The sequence below is a fragment of the Anabas testudineus genome, chromosome 17, assembly GCF_900324465.2.
Source record: "Anabas testudineus chromosome 17, fAnaTes1.2, whole genome shotgun sequence".
Classification (NCBI taxonomy): domain Eukaryota; kingdom Metazoa; phylum Chordata; class Actinopteri; order Anabantiformes; family Anabantidae; genus Anabas; species Anabas testudineus.
The window spans coordinates 21,408,547-21,426,217 of NC_046626.1; the positions used below are offsets into that span (position 1 = coordinate 21,408,547).

At 39.9% G+C, this 17,671-nt stretch overlaps 1 protein-coding gene across 5 annotated transcripts in view; it reads right to left on the bottom strand.

The window, feature by feature from the left end:
- LOC113172013 (rho GTPase-activating protein 12-like) overlaps positions 1–16,060 on the bottom strand; it is a 40,288-nt gene extending 24,228 nt beyond the window's left edge. For 2 of the 5 annotated variants that reach the window (XM_026374797.2, XM_026374796.1), the window contains exons 1-2: positions 15,836–16,060; positions 9,448–10,186 (exon numbers count right to left, since the gene is read on the bottom strand). In XM_026374797.2, the coding sequence (XP_026230582.1) occupies positions 9,448–10,122 (675 nt within the window). In that variant the 5' untranslated portion in view covers positions 10,123–10,186; positions 15,836–16,060. The remainder of the gene's footprint in view (positions 1–9,447; positions 10,187–15,835) is intronic. The other 3 variants (XM_026374799.2, XM_026374798.1, XM_026374800.1) reach the window with 2 other exon arrangements.
- Positions 16,061–17,671: the final 1,611 nt, after the last annotated feature.

Below are 17,671 nucleotides of genomic sequence, written 5' to 3' on the forward strand. Positions count from 1 at the left end.
TTTAAAAAGGCTTTGTTGTGACAATTTTTCACAACAGGGAAAAAAGCTAATCTCCTGAGCTACAGCACGAGGTCAGAAGGAACTGTGTTCTTTTTCTGTCTGTACACATTTTATCTCTAACAAAGCTGATAAAACACAGCCTGAGCTGCAGAGGTTTGCATATCGCTAAGATTTATTGCTTCAGTTGCAACACGTCACTGATACATTTAATGTTACAGTGTGAAGCACAGCAGCAAGGACTAGAATCAGATCCAGATCATAGTTTGATCATTTGAAATGACCTGAATACAGTGAGCTGAAGGCCAACAGGGAGGGTTGAACAACTGTTTGATCTGACTCTGTCTTCAACAAAATCCAACTCCCCTTTTTGAAAAAGAAACTAAAATAATTACCTGCTTTTCTTTATTCCGCACACCAGCCTTTGCCTGAACCTGAACCTGTATTTCTGGTCTTGAATGAAAATGCGTTTATCGTATCTCTGGGTTTCTCTGGCAAACCTGAACGACACAAAAATCTGCTCACGTCAAACCAGTTCAACGAGACAAAGGGGGATCGGTCGGGTTTTATTTTGGAACTCATTTTTACTTCAACACTATATTACACAGATCATGTGGAACAATATCTTGCAATGACTTGCTGAAAGCTAAAGAAGGATGAGGAAGATGAGGAGGAAAAGGAAGCGGCAGGCATGTCTCCTAAGATAATCTACTAATCTAATCTGAACTAGAATTATCGCCGGGCCACAGTCAACAGGAAGTTAAGGAGCTTTTATCCTGTGGGAGAGGAGCTGACATTAAACCTAGGAGAGCTGACAGTGTGCAGCCAATTTCCCAGCATGACTCTGCAGGTCCATCAACTCCTGCTGTAACCTTTGTTTTAGCAAAGCAATTTAATCACCGTTTCCAGGGTAGAGTATCTAAAATCAGATTGTTTCTTTATTTTTTTTCTGTTTTGTTTTACAGGTCACTTTGAAATGTGCAAAAGGATCCGGATGGCGTGGGGAGCCGGCGGACCTTCAAGGCTGCACAGCTGCTTTATGGCTGTGTTTGAACTTGTAGCTGTGCAGTTAAAAGTCGAACTGTCCAACTGTTACGCAACATTTCAGCAGTACTCACCTAAACACACCTTAACTACTACAGGATTAAACTATAATACTAAGGGGCCTCGAGCTATAGTCCTGTTTATTTCCAGTAGATTATAAGCTCCTGCAAAGTCATTTAGTTTAGGTTGTTGTCTGTTTGTATAAAGACAGAAAGTCAAACTATTAAACAACTTTTACCACCATAGTGAAGCTCTAAGTTACTGCCAACACAGATAATCAGGTCACATGTTAAGTTTCACCTACCTGTCTAAAACAAGAACAAGGCACAGACATTCGTGAATACTATGCAGATTATAACCATTAATATAAATTTAAAAAATGAAAATGTAGCTGCACACTTGTGACAGCGTGTCAGCCACACTTGGATCTTCTTCAAGCCCTAGAAAAGGTAATTTATTCTTCACTGAAACTTTGGTTGACAATGTGAACAGAAGACATAAAGGACTATGATTAAATAGCTAAGATTACTATGAGAAATGTGGCAGGTGTTTTTTCTAGTCTACATTTATTACGCCTACAGTGTTGTTATATAGACACCACCACAGACGTACTAATTAAACTGTACAAACTGTAGCACTGCAGTTACAGTTAGTTTGGATGTAATACTAAACAGCATTATATTTAAAAAGTTTTTCAATATGTAAAACGTCTCATCACTTATTTCCAGCTTCATGTTTTATCATAGTTTCTTTTTTTTTTTGTGAAGCACTTTCTACCCCGGGTTCTTAAATAAAGATTTATCTAAAGAATACACCACCTTTATCTGTAACTTTATAATAATAATAAACATATAATGCAGTTTACACATTTGCAACAGGATCAGCACAAACTGAACATTATGTCACAGTGTCCAGGCGTAACTCGTAATGTGATCAAACTGTGGATCCACCCGAGGAGCAGGACTGTAAGAGGTTCATTTCAATAATCACAGGTCTGTTTAGATGTTCAGCTCTCAGCAGCCAGATGCTCCACACACAACAAAAATCAAAACGTAAGCAGGGATAATCCTGTCATTGATCTACAACCAGTTCACATTATTATCATTTACACGCAGGTGTCTTTGCTCTTCGTGACTCTTACACTCTGATACTTCGATACTGTATACCTACATAAGAAAGGGTTAAAAAAACATTCATTAGTTGCTGGTACAAAAGCCCACTGACATCAAACCTTCCAGTTCTTACGTCCAGAAGAAACCCTACAGGGAGAACTAGGTCTTCGTAACCGAATACTACACAAAAGTCTATTTTCCTGTGTCTATAAGAGGTTGTGGGTCCCAAGTGCTCCCAATGTGCAGGTAACCTACACCTTTTACTGCACCTAAACGCCTCTTGGGAAGAAAACACAGGACCAAAGCTGCTGCTGCTGCTCTGTAGACATGATGCCACAATACCAGAAGGATCACATTAAGACTGAGACAAGAGTGGAAGAGATGGAAGCAGCTGTACTAAGAAAATGTGTACTAATTAGAGTGCTGTGGAAGACACAACATAAAGAACCATCCATCCGTATAGAAATCAGATAAACTGAATATATAACAGGTGACCTGGATCTTGACAGAGGTTAAGAACTCGCAGCCTGTCTGTTGCAGCTGTTTAAAAACCTCTTAAGATCTATGAGTTCAGAGTTATTAGAATCTGAGAACGACATTCATTTCCTGGACATTTCCAAACTAAGTAGATGGAGGGATAGAGTTTCATGAAACAGGCCTGTCACAGTAATCAGATGAGAACTAGGCTAAATGAAGAACTAAAAATAAAAAACTCTTGTTCCCATGTTGCCAAGTTAATCATCTCTGAGTCTGAACTTCACCGGGTGCAAAGTACACACAGAGTCCAAGACAAGAAAGTGAGAAATTATAGTGCGCCCTGTCGTCAGCCAGACCAGCATAAGTACACATGGGCAGGGCCACAAGCAAACCTTCATTTATACTGGAGCAGGAGATTATATGGTGTAAACGGTTCTCTGTCATTTAGTGGCTGCTCAGATGCTAACGGTGGTTTGGAGGCGACTGATCTCATCACTTTACAAAGAACAGTGAGGTTTAAATACAGCGGTGATAACTGAGGAAAATAAAGCACTGCTCTATGAAATATATTCTGTTTAATGCCCTAAACATGTTAAATATCAGTCATTCTATCTGTGTAAAGTAAAACCTGCAGTACATCCAAACAAGTATCTGATAATATTATGTCCTGTCACCTCTCCTCCTCCTCCTCCTCCATCATCCCTACTGCCCCCTGCTCATCACACCGGCCAGCTGTCCAAACAAATGTTATGTAGCCGACGCTTATGTAATGAAGAGAGGCAAGTACTTAGCGTGTCCTCTTAGCCATCTTGTTGCATGATATAATCAGTTGACAACATGTCAGGAAACCTCCCGACTCCTCCTTCTGGCTACTGATTTTATAGATTCAGCTCAAAAGTAGCTGCTTCATCAATCAATGTTATGGATCACTGTGAGTGCTCAGTGGATCATAAATACAGGTCTGAGCTGATGAACATAAGCTGCAACATCAGCTTCTCTGTGTCAGAGAAACAATAAATACAGAAATACTGACACTGAAAGCTTTTATAGACTTCAGCTACAAAATAATTAAACATTAAATGCAGCAACGGCAGCTGGCATGTGTTTATCTGTGTGTTCAACAACACACACACCAGCTGTTTGTGGGTGTCTGTCCGGCAATACACACAGACACACAAACAGCTGGTACCTTTGTCATGAGCTGAACCATGTTACAAATATTCATAAGCATTATCCACTGTGCTGCACTTTCAGAGAATTTAACACAATCAACTGAGCGTTTTGCTGACTTGGCGATTATGTGCATGTAGATGTATGAACAGATCAACTCTGCATCTGAAGTTGACGGTCTCCGCACTGAAGCCATGCACAGATAAAGAAGCTGCCTTACCGTCTCACTCTCATCTGGGTACATACTGTCCTGTAGCTGAGTTGCTGCTGCAGCTGCTGCAGAGGAACCAGTGTTGTAGCCAGCGGTGCTGATGCAGTGGAACGCAGCAGCCTCCGTCTATTCACAAACTCTCTCCCTGACTGACATGACACTGTGGCAAACCAGATAATGTCACTCCGGGGTAAAACACACACTCAGACACACACACTGACTCCTATTGACTCACACATTATTACATAAACAGAGAGAGAGGGCACACGCAGCTCCGTGATGCTCGCTCTCCCACACGCTGACCTGCCCTCCCATAATGCCATAATACCCCCCTGCACAACACTGGGGCCCCAACAAGAACAATAACCAACACACACACACTGAAGCTACCAAAGGGATTAAGACTCGTCTTTGTCTCTAATCATACAGTCACACAGGGCAGTAGAGCAAATGGCATGACAATTTATCTATGGTTGTATTAGGCCACAGCAGCTTCTGCAATAAGTATATAGGCATTAGTGGCTTCACCACACTGTGCAGCCTTTAGGTAAAGTAAGCACCCTGATTACACAGGTATCATATTATCATATATATGTAGTTTATTTGCAGACTGTGTTACAGATAATTCTGGTGCAGTAGCATAAATGTGTGATATTAGAATCTGTGCCACAGTTAGAAGAGGAGAAATTTAAAAAAAGGCAAAAGACAAACGAACAGAGAATGCTTAAGAAAAGCAGACAGACAAAGTGAAGGTGTCAAACCTGGAGCTACCTCTACTCTGTTACACAACGACGGGGTCAGCTGCCAGACCGCCTCAAGATCTGCATGTCTGTGTGCATCCCCGGTTGAGAAGAGTACAGAACGGTACTATAAACCCTTGAGGGCTGCTTCAGAACACACAAACCGACCACCGTCGCTGACTGTGATCTTCCTAAAACGAGACTTCTGTGAAATCATCCACCACAAAAATACTCTAGTGAAGATTTTGTCTTCACACACTAGTGCCAAAGCCTTTTAAAGGCAGAACTAAGACAACACAGATTAGAGCTGAAACACTTGATCAAAAATTAAAACTGTATCAACTAACACCAACGCAAACCTTTCATAAAAACCTCTTCATTAAAATTCTTTACAAATTAGAGCTCTTTCTTTGTTATGTTTCTGTCTGGGGGATCCTCTCTAAGAGAGAGCTCCAGTCCCTCCCAGCAAACATGTGATATAATGAGGCTTTTAATAAGTCAGAGAAAGTGAGTTAACAGTTGGGCAGATGGCCTGGAGTCTATTAACAGATCACTCACACTGCATGTGTGTGTTTGGATGCGTCTCTGAGTGACTTGCAGAAAAAAGGCATCTCTTCTGACGGGATGCATAAATGAACTACTTCATGAGATACAGATGAACATTAATGTGTGAGGATGTGTTCAAGCACTCAGAGTACAACAAGGTGTGACTGTGCAAAGACTCAACTCCACTTCCTGTTGCACTAAGTAATCAAAGAAATGAGGAAGTGTTTCCTGCAATCAATCATCCTGCTGAGAGTCATTAGAGGTTTTCAGTTGATTACAGCCGTCATAGAGAACGACAGCACTCTCAAACTCTCTCAATCAAACACCGAAGCTGTGCACAAACCTCTCAGGTGTCTGCATCTTTCAAACATGAGACTCACTCGTCACACAGATTTAAAATGTTTTTCTTTGAGATGATCCCAACTCTTTTTTAGAGAATTACAGACGTCTGAGGCCTTTAATGAGAGTTTAAAGACTTTCAATCCCACAAATATACAGAAGAAAAGAGAGGTTCACATGATGCAGAATAACAATCTCAGATTATTGACAAGAACAGAAAATACACAGAGAATCAGATAACCTCAGCCTAATCTACTATACTGACTGTTTAAAGGATGGGTTGCTTTGCTGTCGTTAAGTGTAAAATGGAGGGACAATGCTGACGATGATATATTATACCTGCAGTGGAATCAATACTTTGCATCATCTGCAACGTGACGTGTGACATCTGTGTGGCGTGTGAGAGAGAGGTTATAGGTGAATGTTAGTTTCTTTATGCTTTTACATGGACTACAGTGATTTTTGCAGCAGTTTGTTGGTAGTTTAGTTACATATTTATTATATTTGCATAGTAACAAGTAGTTAATTATCTTTTAGCCCTTTATTGTGTAGTTAATGATGTAAATTACACACAGAGATTAAACTGTTTTAACATCAACATTTTACATGAGGTCTGGTTTTCAGCATACAGTTCATCTGTTTCACTGTTTCGTGTTTTGCAGACAAATTGGATCTGTCACACCACCACGCTGCAGCAGTTCATTGAATGAAGCTTGTCATTTGATGCATGTAACACCACAGTTAACACAACTGCTCTGTTGTCAGGTAGGGTCTCACCTGAAAGTTGAAATGCTCCAGTTGTCTCTCTTGATTATTAACATTAAGTTCAGATACGTTATACCTTGTCTGTGTAATTTTCTTCATCCACGGCAACAGCTAAAGACCAGAGATTAATGAGAGCTGCCACATATTGTTAAGTCAGCAGCCAGGATTTGACATTTGAGGATCCACCAGAGAGTTTTAATTTTCTAAACTAATTCCATTAGTACACTGTGCACAGAGTACACAGTCTTCAGCACACTCGGTGTTTCTCACAAATGCTGTTGGATTATTATGATCCTGAGGAAGAGAGAAGATGAAAGGCACAATGGATGAGGCAGTGCAGTGAAGCAGCAAATTAAAACACACTGAGACCTTGACGGCCATTATATTCAGCGGGTGGAGGGAAACATCAGCTTCAGTGGACACAGGGTCCAGTCCATTGTGGCTGGGGGCTTAAAACATGTACCTCCATTGGTAAGGTACTGAGATAACATGAACTTGGTGATGTAATTATAAATGCTCCCAGGGCCTGTTGAAAGTCAACTTGTCTCACAAGTAGTGACAAAGTGGGCGTTCGTTGTCAGGTCCAGAGCTGCAGCAGATAAGAACCCGGTGAAGAGTTCACTCAACTCAGAACCAACCGGCTTATCAGAAGGAGCTGAGAGAGCAGTAAAGATCAACAGCTTGGAGCTGGAAACACAAACTGTGCAGTAAATCTTTTGTTTCCTCTTCCCTTTAAAACGTACTCAGCAACAAAGGAAAGAGGCAAACGGCACATGAGCAGAGACAGTGCACAGCGACAGAGGTGGGGCAGGGTGTGTATATTTATGGAAGTCCTGAACCACACCTGTGGTGTTGACACCAGCAGCAAGCTGCCAGGACTGAGGAAAAACAAACAAGTAACGCACTGAAACTCGGACAGTTTCATATCAACAGTGCGGGAAACACCCACATTCAGCAAAGAAGGACTTCTGCTGCATCTCATCACAGTGATGTTTGTAGTTCGGCAGCTTTTAAGTGACTATGAGAGCATGAGATTTCCAGGAGTCATGTTGAGAGGAAAAGTAGTAAGTAGTTTGTAGTATGTACAAAGGAAGACGCAGAGGGATACTAAAATGATGATGGTTTAGAGAAGGTGGCCCAACGTGTTCTACCCTTGACCACTATCATTCTTTTAAGACCGACTAATGATTAAGTTTGTGTACAGAGTCGAGTTTCACCTTGTGTTGAATCTTTGCTTTCAGTTGTCTACAACGTAATGTGACATCACTTCAGCAAACATATTCATCTGCACAGGTCTGTAACTTACAGAACTGGACTGTATATGAATGTATATAGAGATAAATCTGCAGTTACAGGATACAAATGTCAGAGGCACCGTGGATTTGTTTGGTAAAGTGCAGGGGCGTAGGCCCCCAGAGCCACTCCCTCTGCACAGGCCTGCAGCTGACACTGGTGTTTGAATGAACAGTAGCTGTCACAGTGACCTAGTTGTTTGAGTCCTGACATTGAATTAAAAACAGTCAACGACGAAGATCAAATGACCCAGAGAATGAGAAAATCACAGAGCGTTTACCTGCAGACAAAGCTCGACTTGTTGTATACAAAACCAAAACCAGTTTGACTATTCTGACCTTTCTCCTGCTATTTAATAAAACAGAATAGCTGAGGAAGGAAGGAACATTACTGTGGACCGGGCTGCTTTCAGAGAATATATGACTTTAGATAACCTTTAACAGGGTTCTCACACTAAACCACAGTCACGTCATCGTTTCATGTATCACAGTCAAATCAGTTCTAAAGCTGACAAAGTGTTAGTGAGGATAAAAACACAGGCAGAGAAAAGACAACAGGGCTGCAGAGTTCCTGCTCGCTTCGTTTAGGCTGCACTGAAAAATGTCAAGTGTCGTTCAGTGTTTCACTCTATGTGAAATAAAAGTGATGCAGAAGAAGTTGAGTTCAAATTTAAACAAATATAAAGGAAACTGTAAAAGTACTATTATTACCTGTGTAACCTGGACACAGCTCCTATCCCACACCCCTTCACATACACACAATAAGAGTCTACACCCAATAGCAGCACCACACAGACCCAGTTTCTATTTTCTCTATGGCTTCTGTTCAACATTACTGACAAAGTCAGAAACAGAATCATCTCACAGAGAAATGTAAACTATTATGAAGGGAGACGTATAGGAGCAGTGGAGGAAAAACAAATGAAGCCTAGAAACATCTACCATCAGAAAATTATTAAACAGTCACTCTGGCAATTTCATGATGCTGCTCTTGCAACTGTTTACGCAAATTCAACCAATGCAAATCCTAAGCAACCTGGTAATTAGTTCAATCGTAACAACTTTTCTAAAGCTGACCTACACTCTGTATTGTCCCTGAACACCTCACACCACAGCTGCTGTTGAGAGCTTGTTAACACAATGGGGTGACAGCTCCACTTATGATAAGAAGAAAGAAAATATCTGATATCTGGGATGTTGAACATCATTTGAGGGCAGGAAGTGAGATGCAAAGATTGGTGCAAAGAACCATGCAAGACAAGTGATGTTCTGCACAAATGCAGGAGTAAACTGCTGTAGTCAACGGACTAACAGACTAAAACAAGACAGATCACTGAGACACACAGCAATTCTCACTGGCATTCTTAAGTAATGGTGGCACCAACAGACAGGGAACGATAATAGCAGAGGTAGAACCTCATTATTTAAACTCAGATCTGGGCTTTGTTAAACTACATGTGATGCTCACAGCACATTCAGATACCACATCATGAGAAATTATTATATGATGTGCAGTATATTACACTTAGTAACTCACACACAGTGACAACAAAGGGCTGCAGACTGTTCCACTGTATTACTGACTGCTTAACTCCACTGCCTGTGCTGTGACATGAAGGAGCTTTATTCTGTTTTTTATTCAAACACTCTTCTGAATGCTCTTTGAACTGAAGTAACACCTGTTGCAACTGATCGTGGAAACAGGAAAACTGTGTACATAAAGATCTCACGACACCAGTCTAACCTAGAATTACCTGTAGATGCTCAGTGGACGAGCTGCTCAGTTCGTCTCCAGACTCGGAGTCGTTGGTGCGTCTCTCTTCTCCGGCAGAGTCACAGTGGTGGGTGCTGTCCACATCCAGCGGGGCCCTCACCATCTCTGGGGATCGAGGTCGGGTACGAGGCAGAGTGCTGGACTTTCCCTTCTGGGGCGGCAGAGGAACAACAATGTCAGCCAGCGTTCGGTCGTGGTCTGTGGGGCTGCTGGGGGTGTGATGGTTGCTAGTGTCCCTGCGCTGACCGGGGGGACTCGGGTGTCCAGTTTGCGCAGACGGTGAGCGCCGATAGTTGGACTCACGTCCGTGAAGGTTCTCAGGAGAGCGATCTCTGGTTCCCACATCCAGATTGGTTGGCTTTACCCAGAGTGCCGCCCCACCTGGTGGTGGCGGGTTGCTGGCTGCAGGAAGCTGTGTGATGGGTTTAGGAGGAGGCATGAGGGCTTTGCGGACCTCTCGGACATACTGAGCTGGTACGTAGAAAGGTTTTGCCCCCTCCTCTTTCTTCACCTGCCACCAGTCCTCATTGGTTTTCTTCACCAGCATGTAGCACTCCCCTTGTCGGATGCTGACGAGGCGGTCCTTGGACTTATAGTCATAGTCATACTCCACCTCGATGTAGACCTGTCCCGGGGCAATAGGCAGCTCTGCCATGACTGTTCCCCAGGCGGTTCACCTCAACAGGATGAGGTTTATTAGCATGGCTTCATGAGCAGAGCTGCAGAGGAAACAAACAACAATTTAAAACATTTTAAAACTATCTATTGTCTTTAAGTGTCTCTCTGTCCAAATTTACCATCTGCCTCGTCAACGCGTGCTAACAAACTAATGAAAGTGCCAGTACATTAGTTGATATTAAAAACCAATTTTAAAAACTTATTTGACACCAATATCAACACCTTGGAGAATATTTTTTTCTAGAAAAATCCTTTCATACAAAAAAAAAATGTAAGTAACGTCAGACATGTTCTCACTTGAGGAAACAGTCCGACTGTGCAGGAGGCATGACGTGGCACAAAAAGTACACTGTGGAAATGGCTGTTTACAGCACATTAAAGCAGATTCAGTCTCTTTGTAATATATATAACCTCTGTTTTATCAAAAGAAACATGATACAACAACACAAAGTATGGTAAATGTTTCCCAATATTTTCTGATGTTGTAATGAGCGATCAGCTAGATGGAAAATTATCGGCTGTATTCACTCGAATTTTAAACTAGGGACATGGTGGGGTTTGTCCTTATTTTAAAGGACAAGTAGATTTTATAACATCACACTAATCAGAAAAACAATAAATCTTTTCAAACAGAATCTCTACACAGACAAACAGAGGACCATCACAAAACAGGTTCACTTCAGGTTAAGTTTGCTACGGCAGGTTTATCAACGTCAAGGACTAATTGTTCATTAGAAAACCTTTAGCAGGTACATTAGCACAGATCAAGAACAAAAAAATTGAAAATTCAAGGACAGTGACCCCAGACTTTAGTTTACTTCAACAAAGACAGACCAACCATGTTGTTTAGAGCCCAACCCTCCTCTAACCCAATCAGAACAAAGGAATCAGACACAACGTGCAGAGCTTTAATCCTCTTCAGAGGCTGAATGCACAGTTCACTCAGAAAAGCACAATATTAAACAGAGGGAGTGGAGACATTAGTGTGACTCACATGATCTCCTACTACAGTATCTCCAGGTTCACTAACTAACTCTTTCTCCCTTCTCTGTTCTTCTGCAGCTGAGGCATGTTGCTGCTGAGTGGAGAGATTAGTCAAATCACACACATAGTTTTCTGCTGAAGTCATGTGTGAACACACACAAACACTGTTACAACATGAGGTGAGGCTGCAGCACCTTGAGCAACGTGAGACAACGAGGAACATGTGATGGTGTCCGGCCTCAGTTTAAAACATCAACACAAGCTTCACCTCAATACTAGTACAACAAAACCTAAATAATAAAAATAGAGCTACGGTTAAAGACAGTGTAGTAGTCAGAGTTTTATGTGGTCTCGACGTCAGAGCAGGATATTACAGTGACTGTCAAAACTGAAAGTCATCAGTGAGTCACATTCAGTGTGAGATTTAGAATTTAATGGACAATCCAGACAACAAATCTGCCTTTCTGGATTTTTATTCAAGGTGAACAGCTTCTTTAATCAGCATATTCTAACCCAGTGTGTGTCCAAAGACTCTATAATTAGCATAACATGGAAACATCCACATTATAACCACCTGATTAACTGCTAAATCATTTTATAGTGTTGTCACCGTAAAATTGACAGCTGAACAGTTACACATGAGTTTGGCAGCTGTTCCCTACGGCGCCTCTGTCTACGTTCAGTGGTGCATTAGCTTAATAAAGATCTGTGACCAGGCGTGACCAGGCGTGATTAGCCCCACAGCACCTGGATTACTCCTGATGCTGTGACTGCAGGAATGACATCCTCGATCATTCAGACTAACATCCACTGAGTGTGATCTCACCCAATCTATGTGCAGCTCAGAGCATCCATTAGCTAAATTAAACTAAACTAAACACTGCCTCTGATGAGAACGATGAAGCTGCAGACTGGGTGACTGGCATCATGGCAAGAACTGGCAGCCTCCCACATTAACCTGTGACCTCCTAATGCAGCTGGCTGCCTGACAGTTAACAAGTGGTTTCTTCTATTTCTATCTAATCCTCGTGCTGGAGACGTGGAGTCCAGCGTTCAGACAGGGAACCTGCTTTCACTATCAATAAATACTCATGGTAATTTTTTCTAAATCTTTGATTGTTTTGCTTCTAAAAAGTCAAAAAATAATGATAAATATCTGAGTCAAATGTCTTTTCTTCAACAAACTGTCCAAAATCCAAAGATATTCTGTTTATACTGAAATAACACCTACAACAACAGAAAACTGTAATATTTCATATGCATTTCTGCTTGACTGAATGATTTAAACTTCAATAACATTCTCATACTCAATAAAAAGTGGCAGACCAATGATAAATACATGAAAAACATGAGATTAAAGATAACTGAAACCTGCTTATTGTTTCTTTTAGAGGCTCTTTTCTACACGTAGGTGGTAAATTAGCCTGCTGGGAGATCTGGGACTAAAGTTCCTGCAGCAGTTGAATAAGTTAATTTCCTGCCTTCCTTGTACAACATTTCCCTTGGTTGTTTGCTTTTCACTATTAAAGTCATCTTTAATATCCTGCCAACGTTTTGAGGTTAAATCTCCTCCCAGTCTAACACGTTTCCCACGTCTAAAACCTGCAATAAAATTGATTTTAATAAAACAACTTTTTTGTGTGTTCGCTGAAACAAAATTAGAGAAAACGATGTTTTGGTATTTTTGCATAAAAATCTTTATATGAGTCCTTCTGTGAAAAAAAATATATTTTAGCTATAACAGTTAATTTATGTTGAGATACTTGAGTGGCAGACTGTTTGAAAAGAGACTATAGTTTGAGTAAAACTTTAGAGCTGTGACGCGACTTTTTAGCTCTTCTGCTGCGCCGCCTCAAAAAGTAGCGCTAATAAAATCCTCTCTATACCAGCAGGGGGCGGTAGTTTGTACTCTTCATTAACAAAGGAAAAACAGAAGAAGATCTGCGACTGCTCATAAACAAACTGTAAACAAATCAGCACACAGCACCGTTCACTTACTGTGTTCATTCTACGCCGCGCTCACAGACAGTTTACAATTACTAATACTGCAGAATAAGTTGCGAACTGCACTTGGGTCCATTTCTGATCTCCTGCAGTGATTCGTGAAGCTGAGCAGCCAATCAGTGTGGTCTATCTCACTGACGGTGGCAAAACATGACGTTTGAGTACGACACTGTATTAGGAAACTGTGACTGAGCATCTTTCACTAGTTTCTATACAGATCAAATAGAACCTGCAGATATGACGACCAAACTGTTCAGTTAGTGTAATTATTCATGTTATTAAACTAAATATGACTTATTTTTAACAATCATGTCCCTGCAACCCTCATTTTCTTCCTGGTGAGAAGTATTCAGAAGGTTAAGTATCAGTCTAGATTACTGTCCAGTATCAGAGAAAGCACCTTAATGTGGTGTGATGGTAAAACACTCTACACGGGGGTGTAGGAGGAATTAAACTATTTGAAGGCAGGGCCTCAACTGGAACGGCGGGAAGTGATAGAACGAAAGAGGAGAGGTGTTTCCCTCCCATTTTGTCCTGCCCCGGCCTGTCTCTGCAAAACAGAAAGCAGCTCCTTGGAATTGGTTTTTCGAACACGAACGCGTGAGAGACGCCACAGGTCTGCACCGAGTCTCACATGATGATTTTATTAGGAGAGTTCAGACTGTTTCTGTCCAGCACTGGGTGGGCAGTGATTAGTGTGAGTAAGCTAACGTCTGTGTCATTGTGGAGTTATTTAAAGAGAGGTCACAGAGATGGTTATCAGTCTTATTGAGCTCATTTTAGCAGCTCACACACTGTACGACAGAGATAACCTTTCAGAAACAAATCAAGCTCCTCTCAGCTTTATATTGAGTTTCAGCTTGTTGTTTAGCGTCCAGCCGCAACTACAGACCCAGTTAGAGACTCACCGTGGAACAAAGTGCTGCTGAAGAGCCACGTATTCCCTTCAGGACTTGGTAGAGACCAAAAACTGAGCAAAAATGGACTAAGAGGTTGGAACCACATCTCTAAATGAACAGTACCAATCAATCTGACACATGAAATTAAAACTAGCAGCTTGGTTCAATAACTAGAGGGCATTTTGGGATTTACATGAACTGGCCCTCTAACGGAGTGGAAACGAGCAGAGACAGTCAAATAGTGAGTGGAGGCCTTCACACGTGGCCACACCAAATATAGACCGACGTTGGCCTGAACAGTCTGGATTTAACTCACACTGCCCCAGTTAGGAAACCCGTGGTCCCCCCTGACCGACTCTAACCACAGCTGCAGCTCACTTAGCATCGTCGTGATCAGGGACAGGTAGGTTACCTGCTGTGAGGGCGAGACAGTGAGGTTCACCACTTCATGGAGACGACACTCGTCAGTAAATGTTCAGTAAATCATCCTCCACACACTCAGGGGTGATAAACCAACTCAAATTAAAATCTATGATGTGATGATGTTCAAGTAATGAGGTGATTTAATTAAATTAAATTAATTAAATTAAAAGCTGATACTGTTTACGTTTGTACCATTATTTACGTTATTATGAATATTTCTGGTTTTATAACTTACCGTAGGGTTTTAATTGTTGTTATTTGTACTGTACAGTCAACTCTAATGTGATTTATACTGACAAACAACAGACACATTATTTCTATCTGCAGCCTCAGAGCTTCGTGTTACTGCATGAATGAAATTCAAACATATTTAAAACAGCTGAATGAAAAAATACAGTTTAGCAGAGATGGAAACTAACTAAGAAGTACATTTACACACAGACTATACTTAAATACAAATCTGAGGTGCCTGTACTTTATACTTCTACTCCAGTATATTTTAGATGTTTTACTTTTTACTGTAATACATTCTTTAGTTACTTTACAAACATAACACACAATAATTTAAGTAACTAAACTAAATATTTAATGATTCGTAAATATCACAACTTGGTTTGATTTCTATTTATTAAACTTGTTTTTACAGAGGAAACATTTTAACTGATGAATCAATAAATGAATCTATAATAAAAACTAATTATTAGCTGTTAGTCCTGTGTTCGATATTTTAGGTGCTGCTCAAAGTAATGTAATTAATTATAATATTAAATGATATTAATGATAATATTAAAAGTTATTAATTATAATATTAAAAGTTATTAATTATAATATAAACATTTATTAATTATAATATTAAATGATATTAATTATAATATTAAATGATATTAATTATAATATTAAAATCTATTAATGATAATATTAAAATCTATTAATTATAATATAAACATTTATTAATTATAATATAAACATTTATTAATTATAATATTAAAGTTATTAATTATAATATTAAATGATATTAATGATAATATTAAAGCAGGTGTTTTTAAAGTCATTTACATTTAACTGATATAATTAGATTTTGTGTACTTTTGTGTACTTTTTCCACAGAGTACTCTAACGTGTGTACTTGTACTTCCAGTGAGGTAACGTACTTTTGACCCAGGTAACGTTACCTGTACTTTTACTCGAGTTGTGTACTCCTGCCCACTCCGTGTACCTCGGTGAGGACCGTTACTTGAGTGTACTTCCAGTACTGCAGTAAAAGTACCCCCTTTACTCTGACTTCACGTTTTAACTCAGTACTTTCAGGTGCTAACCTGAAGCTAACGTTAGCTGTTAGCTCCTTAGCTTCCAGCTACATTCCGCCGCACCTCCACCTACCTTCTCTCCCGGACTCAGGAAGTCTTTTCCCGCAGAGCAGAAAAACGCTGCGACGCTTCTGGTGTGGAGTTCAATTCCTCCAAACTTTGCTGTGGACGAACCACCGACGGTGACCCTCTCCGTCAGCCTGTCCCGACCCTCCCGGGCTCCTCTGACCGGTGCACTGATCCACAGCAGCGGCTCGTCCCCGAGGACTCAGCCTCCCGTCCCCGCTTCAGCAGAGATCGTCTACTGTGGAGGATCATCACTCTGCTGTTTTTTTAAACTCTGCCCCTATTTTAAAAACCTGTATTTATTCTATTTGGAAAATATATTCTGCTTGATATACAAGCCTTTAACATTGTATTCCCTCTGTTTGTTATTCATTTAATAGATGTTCTCCTTGTTGTATATATGGTTTATTGAACAGTTATCGATCTGTTTTAGATTTTTTAATTACTTTAATTTACTCAGTATGTTATTAATTAATTGTTAATTAAAAGTGGCTCAATGTGTAAAACAGACAGAAATACCTTCAGAGTGAGAGCTCCTGTCTAATTCAGATTCTATGGAGAATTGTCGCCACCTGGCGGCAGAAAGACTCACCTGCAGTTAAAACAACGACTGACTGACAACCTTTGTAGTCATGTATAAAAACATTTAAAATCTAAAATAGACTCGACTTACAGTCAAATTGTATATTTTATATTCAAAAACATTAGAGAAAAGCAGATAAACTTTTAACAACAACAATAATAAAAATGTCCTCCACTCAGAAAACTACTGGATTTATTTTAAACGGTTCCTAATTTGATGTTAATGACACAAACAAGTGAGAATCACTGCAAAGACTGAAAACAAAGGGTCAAAGATCTTACAATGGATAAACATACAGATTAGAAAAACAATAGTCATAATATATTTATGTTTTTATAAGAACCAAAATCTGCAAAAACAAACTGAAGCTCTAAAATAAATGTTGATGAGTAAAAAATAGCATAAAAAGGGAAATAGGTCAAAATACAATATTTACGTGTTAAATCTAAATTACTGCTTCAGTTTAACACAGTTTTAGAACTTATCTTAAAATATGTCAGTGATGATTCTCAGTCTCAGAAATTAAACATATTCAGTTTTTGTTCAGTTTAATTCATGAACAGATTCAATGAAAGAAGAAATTAAAAACCTGAAAAATATATTCTCTATAATGTATAAATATAAAAATTATATTATATATTATATTTATATCTACAGTTCATTTATAAATAAATTTCATTTGAACTCATTTGTGTTGAAACAAACAAATCAGACAAAGCAACGTTTCTAGTAGAAAAAAAAAAAAATAGGAGCCAATGATCTGAGTGACAGATGGAAGGAATCAGCTCTGTTTAGTGGAAATGAGATTGAATTACAGCTTCACTACAAACTGAATGATGCTGCAGGTTCATAATGTTCAAGTCTGTCTGCAAATAACAGTCAAGTGTCTGATGTGAACTGTTGGTTACAGATACAAAATAAAACTAATTATTACAACAACTCTGGTTTATTCTCAACAGTTAACATTAATGACATAACTACTGAAAAGCAACATATTATAAAGAGGGCAATAAGGATGTGGCTGGTTAGTGTAGTGGTAACATCACCGCCTCCCATGTGGGAGACTGGGATTCAAATTCCAGCTGTGGTCTATCTTCAGTAGGGGTCCTTAGGCAAGACCTCCTCACCCTGCCTACACTTGTACCTTGTAATGACTTGTAAGTTGCTTTGGATAAAAGCGTCTGCTAAATGACTAAAATGTAAATGTGATGATAAATTCACAGGTGGATTTTTGTTCCATATTAAACTGTTTGAGAAGCT